The 17916-nt window shown below is 41.2% G+C and overlaps 1 protein-coding gene across 1 annotated transcript in view; it reads right to left on the bottom strand.

Annotated features, from left to right (window-relative positions):
* Positions 1-17916, bottom strand: part of LOC135707912 (uncharacterized) — a 123321-nt gene that overhangs the window by 56025 nt on the left and 49380 nt on the right. The window contains exon 2 of the mRNA XM_065229830.1: positions 10496-10789. Within this exon, the coding sequence (XP_065085902.1) occupies positions 10496-10631 (136 nt within the window). The 5' untranslated portion in view covers positions 10632-10789. The remainder of the gene's footprint in view (positions 1-10495; positions 10790-17916) is intronic.

Genomic DNA, 17916 nt, shown 5'->3' with positions numbered 1-17916 from the left:
CGTGTGGAATTTTTTGAGTGTAGAAATGCTTAACAAAAAATTTGAATTCTTATATAGGAATAGAAATAGGCAGATTATTTACAATAGGCCTTTTTAATGGGAACTTAACGATCGATTCAACCTCTGGTGGTGAATAGGAGAACGTCAAAAAGAGTGTTGAGCATAATTTTTTGCCTTGAGACAAAGGAAGTGGAACACTTTTTTACTTTTCCTGATCAATTGATTCATCTGAGATGCTGCAAAACTTAATCTACAGTTGAAAAATTTAATTCTGTAACGTTTTTGAAAAGATCCTGCTGGTGTTCAGGAATATTTTTGTTGAGAAAAATGGATAGTTAGAAAAGTGCCTTAGTGGTTATGATCTTCCGGATTTCTTGTGTGTGAATAGTTAAGGTGCAAATCATTTCAGATTTGGGGAAAATCGTACAATTAGACAATTACCGATGGAAATTGGCAAGATGTTATTTGCGTTGGGGAAAATACTTATTCTGATGTAAACAAACGGTTTGGTTGACGTTTCTTCTCGAACTCGCGTGGCGCACTCTACGTTGGTGGTGCATTAAAAAGGCGTATATGAATGTATTAAAACTAAAAGGCTGAGCGTCAATTTGAGTAGAATTAAGTTAGCGTGGAGCATTAATACGATGCTTTAAATAAACGCACACACATACGCACGCGTGAACGAGCCGAGCCGAGGCTTATGTTGTGTTTATTCCGCTTCTCGCGTGACGCGTACCGAGTCGAGTCGTTTATGTCACCCAATTCCCGTACTCGAATAGAGTGACAATTGTCGATACGAATGAACTCCGATGAACTTTCGGTGCATTCCCATAGTCGATGTATATCGACAAAACTCGGATCGGAATGACGTTTTCATGCGAGTGTTGTCGATACGTCAGAAGCAATCGAGAACGTTTGAAAAGCGTGAAAATGGAAGTGAAACGGTAAGTTTGTGTGTGTGTGTGTGTGTGTGTGTGTGTGTGTGTGTGTGTGTGTGTGTGTGTGTGTGTGTGTGTGTGTGTGTGTGTGTGTGTGTGTGTGTGTGTGTGTGTGTGTGTGTGTGTGTGTGTATGTATGTGTGTGTATGTATGTGTGTGTGTGTGTGTGTGTGTATGTGTGTGCGCGCGCGCGTGTGTGTGTGTGTGTGTGTGTGTGTGTGCGAATGTGTGTGTGTGTGTGTGTGTGTGGGGATGAAACACCCACCAAATGAAAGGTATGACCACGGTTCCATAGAACGAATAGTTGTCTTGGGTTCCGAAACACGAATCTTATGCTTCTTAACCCTCCGTTACTCGCCCTGTTGTACTTTGTACAACACACATGAGTTTTCCATTGCCATTCTGTTGCTGAGTTACCAATCGTTCTGAAACCAACGAGTATTCCTCAAAAAAACTTGTTTTGATTTAAAGAAGCTAAACTTTGATTACAGTAAACACCTAAAATAAGGATAATAGGGAAAATGTAAATGGAAACCGCATAAACTGCGGCCATACAACGTGAGATTTGACTTCATTGATTACAGCATAGAATATATCGAGATCCTGACCAGATAGAAAGTTATTGCCTTGAACAAAGTTGTTCAGGAGGTTAAAGCCTATTTTTGGGCACAATTTTTCAGAATTTTCTCACTACGCGTCGCTAGTATACACGTGAAATTTTCACGTATAAAATATCTCGAGATCCTGACCAAATAGAAAGTTACTGTCCTCGGCAAAGTTGTTCAGGAGGTCAAGTTTTTTTGGCTGGTGAACAGTAGTTCAGAATTTTCTCACTGCGCTGTGCTAGTATACACGTGCAATCCTCATATATGCTATAGCTCGAGATCCAGAACAGCTAGAAAATTACTGTCTTCGACAAAGTTGTTTATGAGATCAAAGCTTTTTTGCTGGTAAACAGTAAATAGTTCAGAATATTTTCGGTATGCGGCGCTAGTGTGTATGTAAAATATTTGTATATGCTACAGCTTAAGGTCAGGAAGTAACTGTCATCGTCAAAGTTGTACATGCGGCAAAGTTCTTCCGGATGGTGAACATGCAAATGTGTTTTGTTCAAAGCTCTCTAATGTTACGTCCAATTTTTGATCTCCTTAGGTTATTTGAATGGTATAAATGGTATAGCATAAGGGTTCTACTACTACTTTTAGTTTCAATTTTTTTTCCAAGTCAATTCTGAGAAAATCAATCATTATTCTTAAGAGTAAATTTCGAAAAATAGTGTAACTTTGGGTGAAGCTTTGGTATACAAAATTTGAAAATCATATTGAGCAATTTGCCCCTTCGTATTTCCATTTAAAATCTTTAAAATGTTCTAAAAAGAACGAAAATTTGACGTTTTTAGGGCATGTCCTTACACTTATGATCGGGAGTGTACAGTTTTATAAATTTCTCCATTCAACTGAGCAAAAATGCCTAACTCTCTGAGTTAGTCTCGTTGTCCGTGACACGTTAATACAAGGCTTTTTTTTTTGTTCTGACCCCTCAATAAGACATTTTGAAATTAGCCTTAAATGAAAGGGAGACTCTAAACATTCATTTGGTGGAAGTTTCAACGATATTGATCTTTTAAGATAATGTTTTCCATCTGACATACGTGTTACCACTAATTTATCAAAGGTATACATGAAAATCTTCACCAATAAAAGAATTCCAGAATATATTTGGCTTATCCTACTTAGGCTGATGTAAATTGTATTTTTATTTTATGATATTTGATATGCGAGAATTGCCCGCCAAAAGATCTTTATCTCCTCAACAGCTTTGCCAACTACAGTAAATTTCTAGCTGTTCAGGATCTCGAGATATTATATATGCGAAGATTTTACGCATATCCTAGCGCCGCATAGTGGGCAAATTCTGTACTGTCGACCAACGAAAAAGTTTTGATCTCCTGGACAACTTTACCGATGACAGTTTAGCAGGTCTCGAAATATATCTAATGCGAGAATTGCACGTGTATACAAAATGAATTTCTGTCCACCAGCCAAAAGGCTTTGGCTCCCTGAACAACTTTGCCGAACATAGATCAGGATCTCGTGATATTTTACATGTGAAAATTTCACGTGTATACTAGCGCCGCTTAGGAAATTCTCAACTTTGCGAAGACAGAAACTTTCTATCTGGTCAGGATCTCGAAACAAACCACATGCGAGAATTTCACGTGTATTCTAGCGCTACGTAGTGAGAAAATTTTGAACTACTGTCCACTAGCGAAATCTATCTGAACAGAATCTCGAGATATTTTACATGCTAGAATTTTGCGTGTATACTAACGCCACTTAGTGTGAAAATTCTGAACTATTGTGCACCAAGCAATAGACACTAACTTCATGAACAACTTTTTCGAAGACAGTAATTTTCTACCTGTTCAGAATCACGAGCTATAGCATACGTGATAATTGTACAAGTTTACTAGCGCCACGTGGTGAGAAAATTCTGGGCTACTGTGCACCAGCCAAAAAGTCTTGACCCAATGAACAATTTCAGATTTTCTTAATTAGAGATTTGTTGGACTCCAAAACCTTTCTATTGGTGGTTGGTATGTCAAATTTGGATCAGTGGTTCTGATGATAACTTCGACACCAGTCAATCTTTTATGACATTCAAGAAAAAAAAAAATATAAGGTCCCAGGACTTTTCGTTTGGCAGTTGTTTTGTCCAATTTGTTACAGTTAATGAGGATATATGCCATTTTGTACCAATAACCTGGCATTCCCAGATCATTAAAATCTAGATATTCCTCGTTCAGGTACTGTAGAGTATCAATACCTTTCGTTTGGCGATTGTTTTGTCAATTTTAGTTTAGTTGTTGAGAAAATATCTTGTTTTGTACCAATTCCAGATATTCCAAGCTAAGATACTGCCTAACGAAAGGATGCGGTTGTTTTGTCAAATTTGGTTCAGTAGTTGAGAAGATATGTGATTTTGTACCAATGAACTGACAAACCCAGACTTTATTCAGGTCATATCTTCAGAACTTCTGAACTAACTCCAAATATTTTTAAATAGAGTACAGTGGGACATCAATTCCATTCGATTGGCGGTTGTTTTGTCAAACACGGGTCAGTTGTTGAGAAGATATGATGTTTTGTACCCATAACCAGGCATTTCCAAATCATTCGCGGTCATAACTCAAGAATGTCTGACCCAACTCCAGATAATCCCAGCTAAAGTACTGTGGGATTTAAATACCTTTCGTTTGGCAACTGTTTTGTTTAGGAGATGTTTTGTACGAATAATTAAAATTTTGTCAGATCTTGTTTTATCTCCGGATCTTGGAATTCCTAAGATATTCAATAGCGTTCGATAGGAGGACTACAATACCTATCACCTGGCACTTGATATGAATACCCTTATCTGTAAGAAGGGTAAAACTGGCTTCCTATCGGAAGTCGAGTTGTTGGCGATGGCTATACCCTTCTTCTCCTGGTCGATGAGATTGGTCCACATTGCGTGGACTCAACGGCAGGAGGGGAGACTCGGGCTGCGATTTAAAACACGCTGACTTAAATCCCCGCCGGGAAGAGATTGTTCGTCGAAGGACTTGAGGTTCGCGCGGTGAATATTTCAGATGTTGGCGGTGCCATTATAAAAACAAGTGAAAACATTCTGCATGAGCTTCGAATTAAAAACAACAAACCTCTCTCAAAAAAGGACCAAATTACATAACCGGTGGTGCTATCGAAATGGCACAGAAAGTTACTTAGAACCTTAAGCTATAATTCTCAAATGATAGAAAAACGTGTGCTCTATTGTTTTTATCCGTATCTATGATTTTATTTATAGAAAAAAACTGATATTTGTACCTAAATCAAATAACTGTTTTATCAGAAAATACTGCATACGTCCTTATCATAGCTTCCGCGATGAACTCTTTCAGTTTGACGTTTCTTGAAATGAACAGCACTTCGCGTGCGATTCATCCTTCCTCTCGATGCAAAATGAACATCTCGCGTCGTGCGAGTCGACAGTCGGAATAGAGTGAGAATTGTCACGCGAGAAGGAAACGAGAATGGTCATCTCGATTCGCGCGAGAAGTGGAATAAACACATGTGTTTCGGCTTCTGCACAGTGATGCCACATTTACAGATTTTTCTGATACATTATATACAGATAACAGATTTTTTTTAAATAGATAATAGATTTTTCAGATATTTAAAATAAGCAGGATATATATTTGAATCTGGATCATATTATTTCATTCCGATACATAATAGTTTAGCAGCTATGAGCATCAAACTCGAATCGTATTTTCGTTAAATAAAGTATTATTTTATTATCTTCGTTAATTCTAATCGGACTTCTGATGTTCAGATGTTCTTATTTCCCGTTAGAAGGGATGTGAGTTCTTCTTTCTTATTGTTCAATTAACCATATCAGTATCGGGTACTATGGGTAATTTAATTTTGAATTTGTCGAATCGGTAAACAAGCCATTTTAACAACCCACAAACTGATTGATTACAGTTTATGACTGTTTATTATGTATGCATACATAGAGAAATACAAATACTGAATGCTGCTAATTGCATTGGTTCGAGCAACAACAAGTGAGTTCAATATCCTTTCAAGCTACTAAATGCTTGAATTAAGTTGAAATATGGTGACTAATTTGAGAAAATGAAACATCGAACATTAAAATTTAACATGTAATACTTCATAAAAAATTTAATGTGGCGTTGCCATACTCATCAAACAAGGCATCCGTTACGATATCCTGCCCTCAAGGTAATATTATGTTGTTTGCCATCTATGTGCCCCGTCAGTGCGAGGACAGCAATGGCACTTACAAGCTCTTCGCTGAACACCTCGCCAAACTTACCAACAATATGATCAGCTTCGTGGTAGCTGGTGCGCTAAATGCTCGCCATACACTGTGGCGTAATCATGTTTGCAATAAATATGGCATAATCTTTGCAGACCACCTCAGCTTTGGAACGTGCATCATCCACTTTCCAGATGAGCCAACGTTCTTGTCACCGGCGGGAGTTACAATAACCCTTGACGTGTTCCTATCGGACTTGGATCTATCGAAGCCCGTTACACACCACATTCCGGTGGTATGCGAGCTTGAATGCACACCAACTCCAGTGCCAGCCAAAAATGAGACGGGATTACCATCGAGTCAACTAGGTGGCCTTTAGTGGCATTGTGGACACCCACCTTAAATGTAATCCAGCTCTACCAACAATTGTAAGTATCTACAACCATCTGACGGTGTTCGAAGAAACCAGAATAAGCCATCCACGCCGCAGCAGAAGCCTGTATACGCTGGATTCCGGTGAGGCGACAATTTACTACGATTGACCCGTACATCCGGCAACTAATTCAGCAACGCAACACCACCCGACGGCAGTTTCTTGCTGTCTACAGAAAAAGCAACAAGTCACCGATCTCAACCGCATGGCAACTATACGAAACAATCTGTTCTCCAATTAAATCGGATAGATAGGCGACCACTCAATGTCGTTCTGGAAAGTACCGGAAATTCTGAAGCGATACCACCATTGAAGGACGATGCAGGTCTCGCCTCAAGAGAAGATAGAAGCCATCGCCATCAAACTTGTTCTGGTACATCATATCGGTACCAGTGAAGCGTGGCAAGAATATGAAGGCCCCAGGAAACGATAAAATTTTCAACCTGGCCCTGAAGAAGCTGTCCAGCAAAGCCTGCGGTTTCTTTCCACTTGCCGGCCAGGTGGAAGACAAGGAAAATCGTTCCCAATCTGAAGCCTGGGAAGGATCCCACTCAGCCGAGCATCTTTAGACCCATCACACTGCATTGTTGTCGGCGGTGAGCAACATTTTCGAGCGGCTCATCCTTCAGCAACTGATGGAGCACATCAAAGACCACCAAGTCATCATCGCGGAGCAGTTCGGCTTGAGGAAAGGACATTCCACCGTCCATCAGCTGATCCGAGTGCAAAATATTTTTAAACGAAACAAATTATTTTCCAACAACACCACCATGGCATTACTGGACCTGGAGAAAGCCTTCGACAACGTGTGGCATGACGGATTAATCCACAAACTAGTGCATGCGAACTGTTCTGTATACCTGGTCAGGATGATAAGGAGCTACCTAAGCGAACGACATTTTCGAGTCCATCTACACAGAACCAACTCTGAACTCCATGAGATTTTCACATTTGACATACCACAGCTCCCCAACAGCTGTAGCTTGGCGTTATATGCGGATGACAGTGCAATAATAGCAAATGGACGAGTGCCTAAGGATTAGCGAGCCCGGTTGCAGCGAGGAGTGATAAATTATGTTTCCTATCTCACCAGCTGGAAAATCAAAGTCAACGAGGCATAAGCGCAAACAATAGCCTTCAAGCATCGAAAATCGCCAAAGATGTCCCCACCAACGACGGGCTGTCACGTCACTGTGAACGACTGTCCCATCAACTGGTCCAGCAACGTATGTTACCTCGGCGTTACCATCGACGATAAACTCCTGTACCGTGAACACACGGACAAGCTGAAGCAGCGATGCATCGGTCTCCTGAAATCCCTCTATTCGTTGATAAGCCGACGATCCCGGCTTTCACAGCAGAACAAGATGTTGGTGTTCAAAATGATCCTCGCTCCCGTACTCAACTACGGCATGCCTTTGTGGGGTCATGCCCTGGACCCACAAATGAAAGCTTCAGACAATCCAAAATCGACTGTTGCTAATCATCATGATTGCTCCGTACAACACGAGGATAGAAGACCTGAATCGAGCTACCGGATGTAAGACTGTACAGGATCGTATCGAGGACTCCATGACTAAAATAATGGAATAAACATCAAATTTAACTAACCTACAAATCACAAAAAAAAAATGGAAAATTAGAAAAGTGCCTTAGTGGTGGATTTCTTGTGTGTGAATAGTTAAGGTACAAATCAGTTCAGATCTGTGGAAAATCGTACAATAAGACAATTACCGATAGAAACTGGCAAGATGTTGAATGAACAATGCTTTAATTTGCGTTGTGAAAAATTGTTATTCTGATGTAAACAAACGGTTTGGTTGACGTTTCTTCTCGAACTCGCGTGGCGCACTCTACGTCATTTTCTGGTTTGTTTACATTTTAGTTGAAAGCCCTTTTCAAATGTGAACTACTCGGGGTCTTTATCAAAACTGCCGTAAAAATCTAAAAAAAAAAATCAGAGATCCATCTGAGTTTCGAATCAGCCTGGAAATTCTTGTGGAAGCACATCGCATCTGCTCTTCAATGTTCTTGCATTGAATTGCAGTCAGCTCTTGGAAGTTAATGATGTCTTGAAGATGCAGAGTTACATCTCTAATTTCTTGCTGCATTCGATGCCAAAATATATTCTTGATAGAAATGATTATAAGTATAAAAAAAATTTTAAAAAAAAAACGAGATTATAATAAAAACTTACTGTCCGCCTTCCGGCTTGCTGCAACAGCTGCAACCTGAGTGTGACTCCGATGATGAGAAGACATTATTCTGCATCTCGATGTTTGATTCGGATTTTAGTATTCAATACAGCTCTTCTTCTTCTTCTTCTTCTTCTACATTCTTTTATTTAACTCAGAAAAAAAACCCACCGACCTGGGTTGGGATTGAACCCAGAGCCATTGGGGTGAGAAAGCAGTCACACTTGCCACTACACCACTGGCGCCGGCCTCAAGACAGTTAAAATCATCAACAGTGAAATATAAGTAGGGTAAATGATGGCTTCGGCAGCCATCGACTGTTTTCGGCAACCACAATTTAAACGTTAATTTCGATGTATTTTCTCACTAAAATTCTTCGCTGAATGTATTTAAACGATTCCTTAGTTTTTCAGCTTCATTCCTAATACATTTTTACAACTGACCAAACCTGTTATGCCAGGTGTTTCTGCAAAAGAAACATAAGCACATCAAAATACGGCTGATTTCGAGTTGCCGATAATAGAACAGCTGGTTTACACGCAGTTTAAACGGAAAGGTTGCCGAAGTAAAAGAGGCTGCCGACAATAGTCACACTCACCTGAGAAGTTTGTAGCGCCTTAAAAACGTTTTCAAACCGTTTTGGACAGTTTTGTTGATTGGAATGGATAGAATAGCTAGCAGCAGATGAATGTAAACAAACAGACACATCATATGTGTGCGTGACACTGATAAAATGCTAATAGAAGTGCGGAAGCTGCTTAGATTGACGAGAATACGTAAATTCCCCTATTTTGCTGCTGTTCATCATTTTCAAAACCAACGAGGTTCAATATCTAGCTGAATATTTCAAAAAGTCTTCAACGAACTTTAAACTCGAATTGTTGTTACGTTGCGTTGCGTTTGTAACGAAGTAATTCGTAGATTGCATACTGGCAGCTGACATGTATCTATTTTAACGTTCTTATTTTGATTGCTTAAGCAAAACTATTTGGGAGTTCTCAGATAAAAATTCAGAACAGGAAAAGCATGACAATTACCATTGCCGGCCAGGCCCATCTTCTCCGTTACGGGGAAAGGAAGGATATTGTTGATGTAACAGCGACTCACCGACGCTCCCATACGACCATGGTAATTGTTTTATTTTGGAGGAGCCTAGGAGTAAACCCACGGTCTAGTACTACACTATGTTTGTTTTGATTCACTATGAAAGTTTGACAGATAAAACGAGGGGTTCGTGGATTTTCCTATGTTTCGAGGGGTGCATCGATTAGCTTGGGACCTAAGATAGTACCAGAGCTGAGCCAAAAAGTTGAGCACGTTTCTTCGGGACCTTCTGATCTTAGAGTTACCTCTTTGCTACTACTGGATTGTACAGGATTGTATTAGAATTTTCCGAGAGGGGCCACACATCTAAATCTCAATTTAAGATGCTCAAAACATCTCACACTAGCGAATCAATCTTCGAAAAATCTTCTTGCATTTCTCGCATCTACTTGCATCGAGCATCATCTTTTTGCAGGAAATCTTCAGAATTGTCATCAATCTTCTTTCTATCTACTCAGCGTGCAAGCAGCTAGCCACAGCACAACACAATCTTTCCTGCAGCGTAGATAGAGTCGTCCCCCTCGGCATTTTCACCAAATGTACTAGAATGTTTTGGTTCTATCTCTTTCACTCTACTCAAAATGCAATGCATTTCATTAAAAAATGACAAAATGAAACACTATTTTCACACTGTCAAGGATCATTGCACACAAAATCTACTTTGTTCAAATCAATACAAAAATACTAGCCCAGCTGGTGGATGTTGGCACAAGCTTCTTAGAAAATTATATTACAGCGAACTACATTATTTCAATTGATTTCCTCGCCAGTTAGTCGTCTGTCACTTCGTTTGTGTTAATAACTGTGGAAGTGCATCTAGCACAAAGAAGAAGAAGAATTCCAGCAAAGAGTTAGTTTACTGACCCCATTTCAGCAAATTGTTTTGCTAAAACTCAAAATCGAACTTTTGGTGTGCCGTCACAGTTGGACAAATTGTGGCAAATATTTGTCATTTGTATAAACAGTGTACAGCAGATACCTTAATTCCACAGCATTGCACTTACCTTCGATGAACTGCGTCTCGGAGTGATCCCCCAGGAAGCTTCTCCGCTCGATGTAGCACCGCACGGCCGTCCCCAGGTCCATGAAGGCTACGAATGCAATCCACCCTCGGAAGGCGTACAACAGTTTCCGCTCCATTTCGCTACCGTCTCACACAATGTTGCTATTTGATTCTAAATTCACCCGCTACACAACAATGTTGCTGTTCCCTTTGTTCTTTCTTGATTTGACACTCGTTGATTATTGTTGGCCTGCTTGGATTGATTGTTACTTTGTTGTTGTTGTTGTGTACTGATCTGAAAGTAGAAAGCGAAATAACATTGTCAATCAGAAAAGTGTGACGCTGAAAGGGTGGGGACAATTTTTCGATTTCAATTGCAATATGATGGAATCGAGTGGTAAAAAAAATGGAGACCGCTTGCGACAGTTTCTAGTTTATCGTCGCTTTCTCCCCATGCATACATAGGTACCTACATACATAAATGCTCAGCACGTGTTTGACACAGACGGGAAAATGTTTCGTAAAGCTCTCAGGAAAAAGGCGAATAAATCAACCGAATGCCACATTTTATTTGAAAGTTGGGTCGGAGCAGACTGCCAAATGCGTGCTAAATCTAATGTTATGAGTGAGACATACTAGACTGCTGCTGGCGTCCGTCCGCCAGACTCCAGTGTTTTTCCTCTGGATATAGATGTTTCTGGATGCAATTTTCTACCAAATTAGCTTTGCTTGGAAGCTGGAAAATAACTTCTTTCGGATCATAAATCTACCCTAGGGATGCTGTTTCATCAAAGCAACCTACATTATATATCCGCAAACTCAGGTGATGACGTTAGCCTACTGGGTTTTGGAGCCAATTCCGAATGTCCCATACACAGACATAGAGACACATTGCATCATTGAGCCCGGACACAAAAGCGACTGATGAGATAGATTGAAATCGAATTTTGCGTTGGATTTCCGCTGCCAAATTCCATTATGGACCGCACTGTGTGTATGTACAGTTAACGCATGCAGCAGTAGTACCTGTGACTGTGACCGAAAAAGTGGGTGTGCGGAATGATCTATGGGCATTCCATTGCCATGATTGCCATGGTTTGGCAGGCAAATCCCGATAATGAGTGGATGTGAGATGCTCCTGATGATAGGATGTGTCAGGATGAGGGCAGATTCTTGCTCCATCATCACGTGGTGCAGCCGCTGAACCGTGTCGATTGACGTCGAGACGGGGGGAACGTGCCCGGGAAAAATGTTCACTGATGAATTTTCGGTAAAAAGAGTGTTCTAACCGACATGATTCTGTAGCACTGATGACTAAAAAAAACTGTTAAAACATTATCTGTTGTGAACCAATCCAGGCACCCCTCGTACGCTGTCATTGTTGGTCGAAAATTCTCATGGCCTGCTTTTTCGTCGGTCTGATTTCGATTAGCTGTGGCGTTATGGCCATTGTGCCCTACTCTTGCGTTGAACTACTCTTGTAAATCAGAGGAAAAAAGAATACCCGCTCTTTTTTTAAGCAGCAAATCAATCTTTGCTTTTTTCCTTCCTTCCTTTTCTGCTTGACAGAATTCGATCTCGATAGGTCACTCAAAGCGTGCTTCGTTGAAAACGTTGCGGAAATAGATCCAACCGGGCACTTAAAGCCGCCACCCGTAGAGCTCCGGCTCACAAAAAAGGTAGCGAAGGAAAAGCTTCTGCTTCATCATCATTATCGGTGCTCATTTATCATACAGTCTGTACACCAACTCGGGGAACAGTCAAGCAAAAAGGGTTCGATGCACTCGCATTGGCGTAGATAATGGCGGTGCATAGGATGCCTAGCCTCCTTCAGAATGATCCAGGCCCCCCACCAGATTGTTTTGGTGATTCTAATATAGACAATATAAATTATATAAATCTTCAAACAAATTCTGGAGGGGGCCTGGCCCCCTAGGCACCCCCCTTGGCTACGCCAATGTGTGCACTCGGCTTCGATGAATTAACTTTATATAGAATACCACGGCTGCTGCTGCTGTCGCGTGACATTTCACATTTTCGCTCCCTTTGATAACAAGCCGTTCTCTATCAACGATACACGCGCTCGAATCGAAGCAAGCCGGTGTTCAATACGACACACACATTAGCACGTTTCCCCGAAAACCATGGATCGCGGCAACAACAACCAGTAGTGGTTCCCTCTCGAAGCATCAACTTTTTTTTAAATAATGATGTGAAAAAAAATGATCGAATCTGGAGTGAATTTAATACCAAAAAACGGCAAAGACCACCCAATTTCCTTTCTGGGTAGTGGCTGAAAGGAATGATTATTGATCGTCGAATTAAATGTACATATGCTGAAATACCACGAACTACATCGGCATCAGCGCCCATTTCCGTCAGAAGCAAACATGAATATTTACATCCATTATTCTCAAAAACAAAAGAAGCGCTTCTACCATAGAGGTAACTCTAAGACCAGAAGGTCCCGAAGAAACGAGCTCAACTTTTTGGCTCAGCTCTGGTACTATCTTCGGTCCCAAGCTAATCGATTCACCCCTCGAAACATAGGAAAATCCACCAACCCCTCATTTTATCTGTCAAACTTTCATAGCGAATCAAAACAAACATAGTGTAGTACTAGAATTTCGACTAGAATGGGGTACGTTAATCGATTTGCTTGGGACCAATAGGCTAGTCAAGTAGTGAGCCAATTTTAAATCGTTAGTTTCCAACCGGTGCTTCTACTGTGTTACCTGACTTATAACGAATAAACGTTGTATACGAGTATTCCGAATACAACGTATAGTTCGTCTAATTTTACATTGCAAATGCTATGCAAAATTAGACGAGACATACGTTGTATTCGGGATACTCGTATACAACGTATATTCGTTATAAGTCAGGTAACACAGTAGCGATCAATTAATTCTACCACCGATGTTAATCCAATGTCGTTTCAATGTGTTTGGACGGAATTGAAACTCGTATGACGGAATTGGAATCATGAAGCAGTGTTAAGCGCCCATTACATGTATCAATTTATTGACAAACATCGTATTGTCAATTTTCCTTACAATATTATCAATAGGATCAACAGGATTTGATGTGTTGAACTGCAAGCTCAATATCTCCATCTATCGGCACTTTTGCTGTACCACCTCCAAGGCAGAAGTTTTGGGTCTACCTTTCGTGTATCTCTGGTGACGTCACAGTAGAGCAAGTACGTGAACTGGCGATGCAGAGGTTAGGAATAAATGACGTTGAGACATTCAGACTAGTCGCCAATGGGTAAGAATGTCAGCAGTCTGTCATTCATTTCGTTCAAACTTGGTATGAGTCCTGAGCTGAAAGCAAAGGCTCTTTCGACTGCAACGTGGCCAAAGCGAATACTATTCCGTGAGTTCAAGGACAACATGAATGTTACAAATTTTTGGAACCCTTCTCGAACGCCAAATGCCAATTTATTCCCCAGAATGGAGTCACCCAATTACCCGGATCACCAAGACAACGCCATGACATAATAAGTGACAAATCCCATCACTGCACAGAGCTCGTCAACCAACCTGTTCCTGAATGGCCGGTTTCGTCATTACCATCTTCTTTGACACATGTTTCACTTGTCTCTACCGAACTTCATCCAAACTCTTTGCCAGTCCAGCAAATTCCATTTGGCTTTTATCAGCCACAGTTAGGCAGCTGTACACTGGGACGCACCGAAGTTGGCCTCATGGAAGCCATTGTACTAGATTGGGACGACTTATTGGACACCATTGACTTTGAGTCCGCCGTTCAAACTATTTCCAATGTCTTGGCATATATCATTGACAGACACGTTCCGAAAAAGATTCATCATCATAGACCTTTTTGACGTTTAATCGTCTTTCTCTATCTAGCGCACATGGATGAATGGACGGTTTATTTTCCCACTAATCTGTTTCCCTCTTGCTCGCACTCGTTCGATTTAAATGGTGCAGTAGCAACAATCAATACGAAACTAACGATTTTAAATTGGCTCACCACTTTAGTAGCCTATTGGTCCCAAGCAAACGATTAACGTACCCTATTCTTGTTGAAATTCTATTACTACACTATGTTTGTTTTGATTCGCTATGAAAGTTTGACAGATAACATCAGGGGTGTGTGGATTCATGCAGAACATGCAGGGGTGAGTGAAATAGCTTGAGACTGCTTGGGACCGTTGTTCTGGTACTGAGTGAGCCTAAAATAATAATGATTTTCTTCGGGACCCAGTGGTCTTAGAGTTACCTCTATGGCAGTAGTGTGCGCCGATTAAACTTCAAAAAGCTCTATACGACCCATCCACCATGGCTACGAGCGAATTTCGTCGACTGAAATCCAGAAAGAGAGCCGCTCTTAGGAAGTTCACCAAGCACCGCACACTATCCCTTCAACGTCACTATTAGTGAATTCGTTTATTATCGGGGTTGGAACCAGTTCCAACCCAGTGCGAAACCGAACTTTTTGTCAGTGCTTACCTCAACCTGAGCTAGGTTTTAAAAACAAACAAACAAACTGACGTTTGACAGAAAACAAGCAAACCCAATCTTTATACCCGATCGAGGTTGGAACTGAATAATAAACGAATTCGCTATATGTCAGGATCAATCACGCATACAAACGAGTTGCGAAACGGTGCTTTCTTCAGTATCGACGTGGATTGCAGAGAAAGCTTTAGTCACGTCCCAAGCAGTTTTGGAAGTTTGTCAACGAACAACGTCATGAAGCTGGTCTGCCGTCGTCTATGACACATAATGGTAACGTGGCCTCATCTACGCAAGATATCTGTCAGCTGTTCTCTGAAAAATTTGCTAGTGTCTTCACGGACGAGAGACTGAGTGACGACCATGCCCGACTGGCTGCCAGTTACGTGCCACTCTCTGGCCAAACCATGAGCAGAATTGACATCAATCCCGAGATGTTTTTCAGGGCTTCCTCGAAACTCAAGTTGTCGTACAATCCGGGTCCTGACGGAATTCCATCGCCGTTCCTCAAAACGCACTTGGACAGTTTGTTGTCTCCACTGCTGCACGTTTTTCAACTGTCTGTGGACGTCGGAGTTTTCCCATCCTGTTGGAAGCTAGCGCACATGTTTCCAGTACATAAAAAAGGCAACAAACAGGACGTTGGCAACTACCGTGGCATTACTTCGCTTAGCGCTGTTGCTCGTTGTTATGGAACCGTTACTCGCTCACTGTAAGCCGTATATTAGTATCGACCAGCATGGTTTCATGGCTGGTCGTTCCACTGCCACTAACTTGCTGTGCCTTACTTCCTACACCTCTAACAGTATGTCGGATCGTGCTCAGACGGATGTCATTTATACTGACTTATCTGCTGCCTTCGATATCAATCGCTAAACCGCATATCAATCGCTAAACTGGACAGGCTTGGTATCCACAGCTGCCTTTTGCAATGGTTTCAGTCGTACCTCACCGATCGCTATCTTACTGTTGTCATTGGTGATCACCTGTCCCGTTCGTTCGCTGCCACATCCGGCATACCCCAGGGTAGTCACCTGGGACCGCTGATTTTCCTGATTTATTTCAACGACGTGAATCTGGTAATTGAGGGACCACGATTATCTTACGCAGATGACCTTAAGCTCTACCTCCGAATTCACTCAATTGGAGACAGCTGCTTCCTTCAACGTCAGCTGAATGCTTTTGCTGGTTGGTGTTTTCTGAATCGTATTGAGGTTAACCCGTCCAAATGCTCGGTTATCTCTTTTTCGCGCAAGAAAGAGACTATTATGTTCAAGTATGTTTTGTTAGACACTGAAATTGATCGCGTCAGCCAAATTAAGGACCTAGGCGTGATTCTGGATACAAAACTCTCTTTCAAGCAGCACATCTCGCACGCCGTCGACAAAGCTTCCAGAATTCTAGGGTTTATCTTCAGGATTGCCAAACTGCCTTGAATCGTTGTACTGCTCCTTGTCTCGCTCCATATTAGAATACTGCTCGGTTGTCTAGACTCCTCACTACAACAACGGTGTCGAAAGAGTTGAGTCTGTTCAGCGACGGTTCCTGAGATATGCGCTACGTAAACTGCCGTGGACGGATCCCTTCCGATTGCCTAGCTACGAAAGTCGTTTGCAACTGATCCATGCGCCTGTCGGTCCGAAGAGAAAATTTGGTAAAATTTCTAATGCCCGCTACTCGAAGGAAATCAATAAAATCGACTAATTTGATTTGTATCATTAAATGGGGTTATACCCCGTTCACATTACAGCCTATATCACGTAATCTAGGCTGTCTTGCAATGAGCACTCATACATAGGATTTCCAGAGAAAACTAGATGTATGAATGCTCATTGCAAGACAGCGTATATCACGTGATATACGCTGTAATGTGAACGAGGTATAACCATAGAGGTTGTAACGTTCTCCGTTAGTTCGTAATATATTTTTATATTATTTTGTAAATAAAACATTTCTTTTGTTTAGAACTTTTCCCAATTTAAGATAAACATTCAAAAATCCCTTTTCGATTCTAAAAATCCAATCCATCGCATGCTATAATGTTATAGCATTTTTAAAATTTGAATATAATTACCGTTTCCAATGCAATAGGCTTTTTTTAATTCATGGTTGAATCAATAGATGGCCAATAGGTCAACTTGTCCAAAATGATTCAATGAATCGTGGTATGTGTCAAACATGAGGATTCGGAGAATTTGAGGGGTCGAGAGGTCTTTAAAATTAATTTACCGTTCACTTTCAATCATTGTCGGCTAGAGAGCAGAAGTTAGTCAAGTGATTTTTCCAAGTTTTTTTCTAATTAAAGGTGCGTTTAAAATTAATCGGATGTTTAAATTAAATTCCTTTGCACTAAATTATATAGAGATTTAGTTAATTTAATTCAAATGTGGTGAAGTGAACTAAATTTAATTGTTTCCTTTTTTTGTTTTATAACAATAGTTTTGGCGTGTTACAATCACAAAGGCGAAAACTCTGCCCTTGTGCATTGTACGTTTATTACAAAAGGTAAAATTTATTGAATTCCATTTTATTATATTCTTTTTCTAAAACTTAATTCCCGTTGGACAGCGAGCGTCCATCGGTCGCTTTTTATACGGGCTAGAAACCCGTAGGCAATCCCTTGGCCATTTACCTGGCTTCTGTACACGTGGTGTACTTCCGGTGTGACTGCTCTGTGGCCCGCCAGTTTCTGGCAGTCAAACGGGGCGAAAGGTTTCTCCGTTGGCCTGCCTTGCGATTCCTGACGGGGTAGTTTCATTCCGTTCCATAGTGGTTGCGTAACGGAATCAGAGTACGTGAAGGCCACTAGGAGCACGTTGGCTACCTTGAACGGATGATCTGGTAGAGTACCGACATCCACCGACAACCTCCCCCGCACCTTTAGTTCGGCCCTCGTTTTCGTGAGCATCCACCGTCGACGCTACATCCCTGCTGCATG

Source organism: Ochlerotatus camptorhynchus, unplaced genomic scaffold, assembly GCF_037179485.1.
Source record: "Ochlerotatus camptorhynchus isolate MF236.1 unplaced genomic scaffold, CSIRO-AGI_Acam_v1.1 ptg000323l, whole genome shotgun sequence".
Classification (NCBI taxonomy): Eukaryota; Metazoa; Arthropoda; class Insecta; order Diptera; family Culicidae; genus Ochlerotatus; species Ochlerotatus camptorhynchus.
This window is presented reverse-complemented; position numbering and strand designations above follow the sequence as displayed.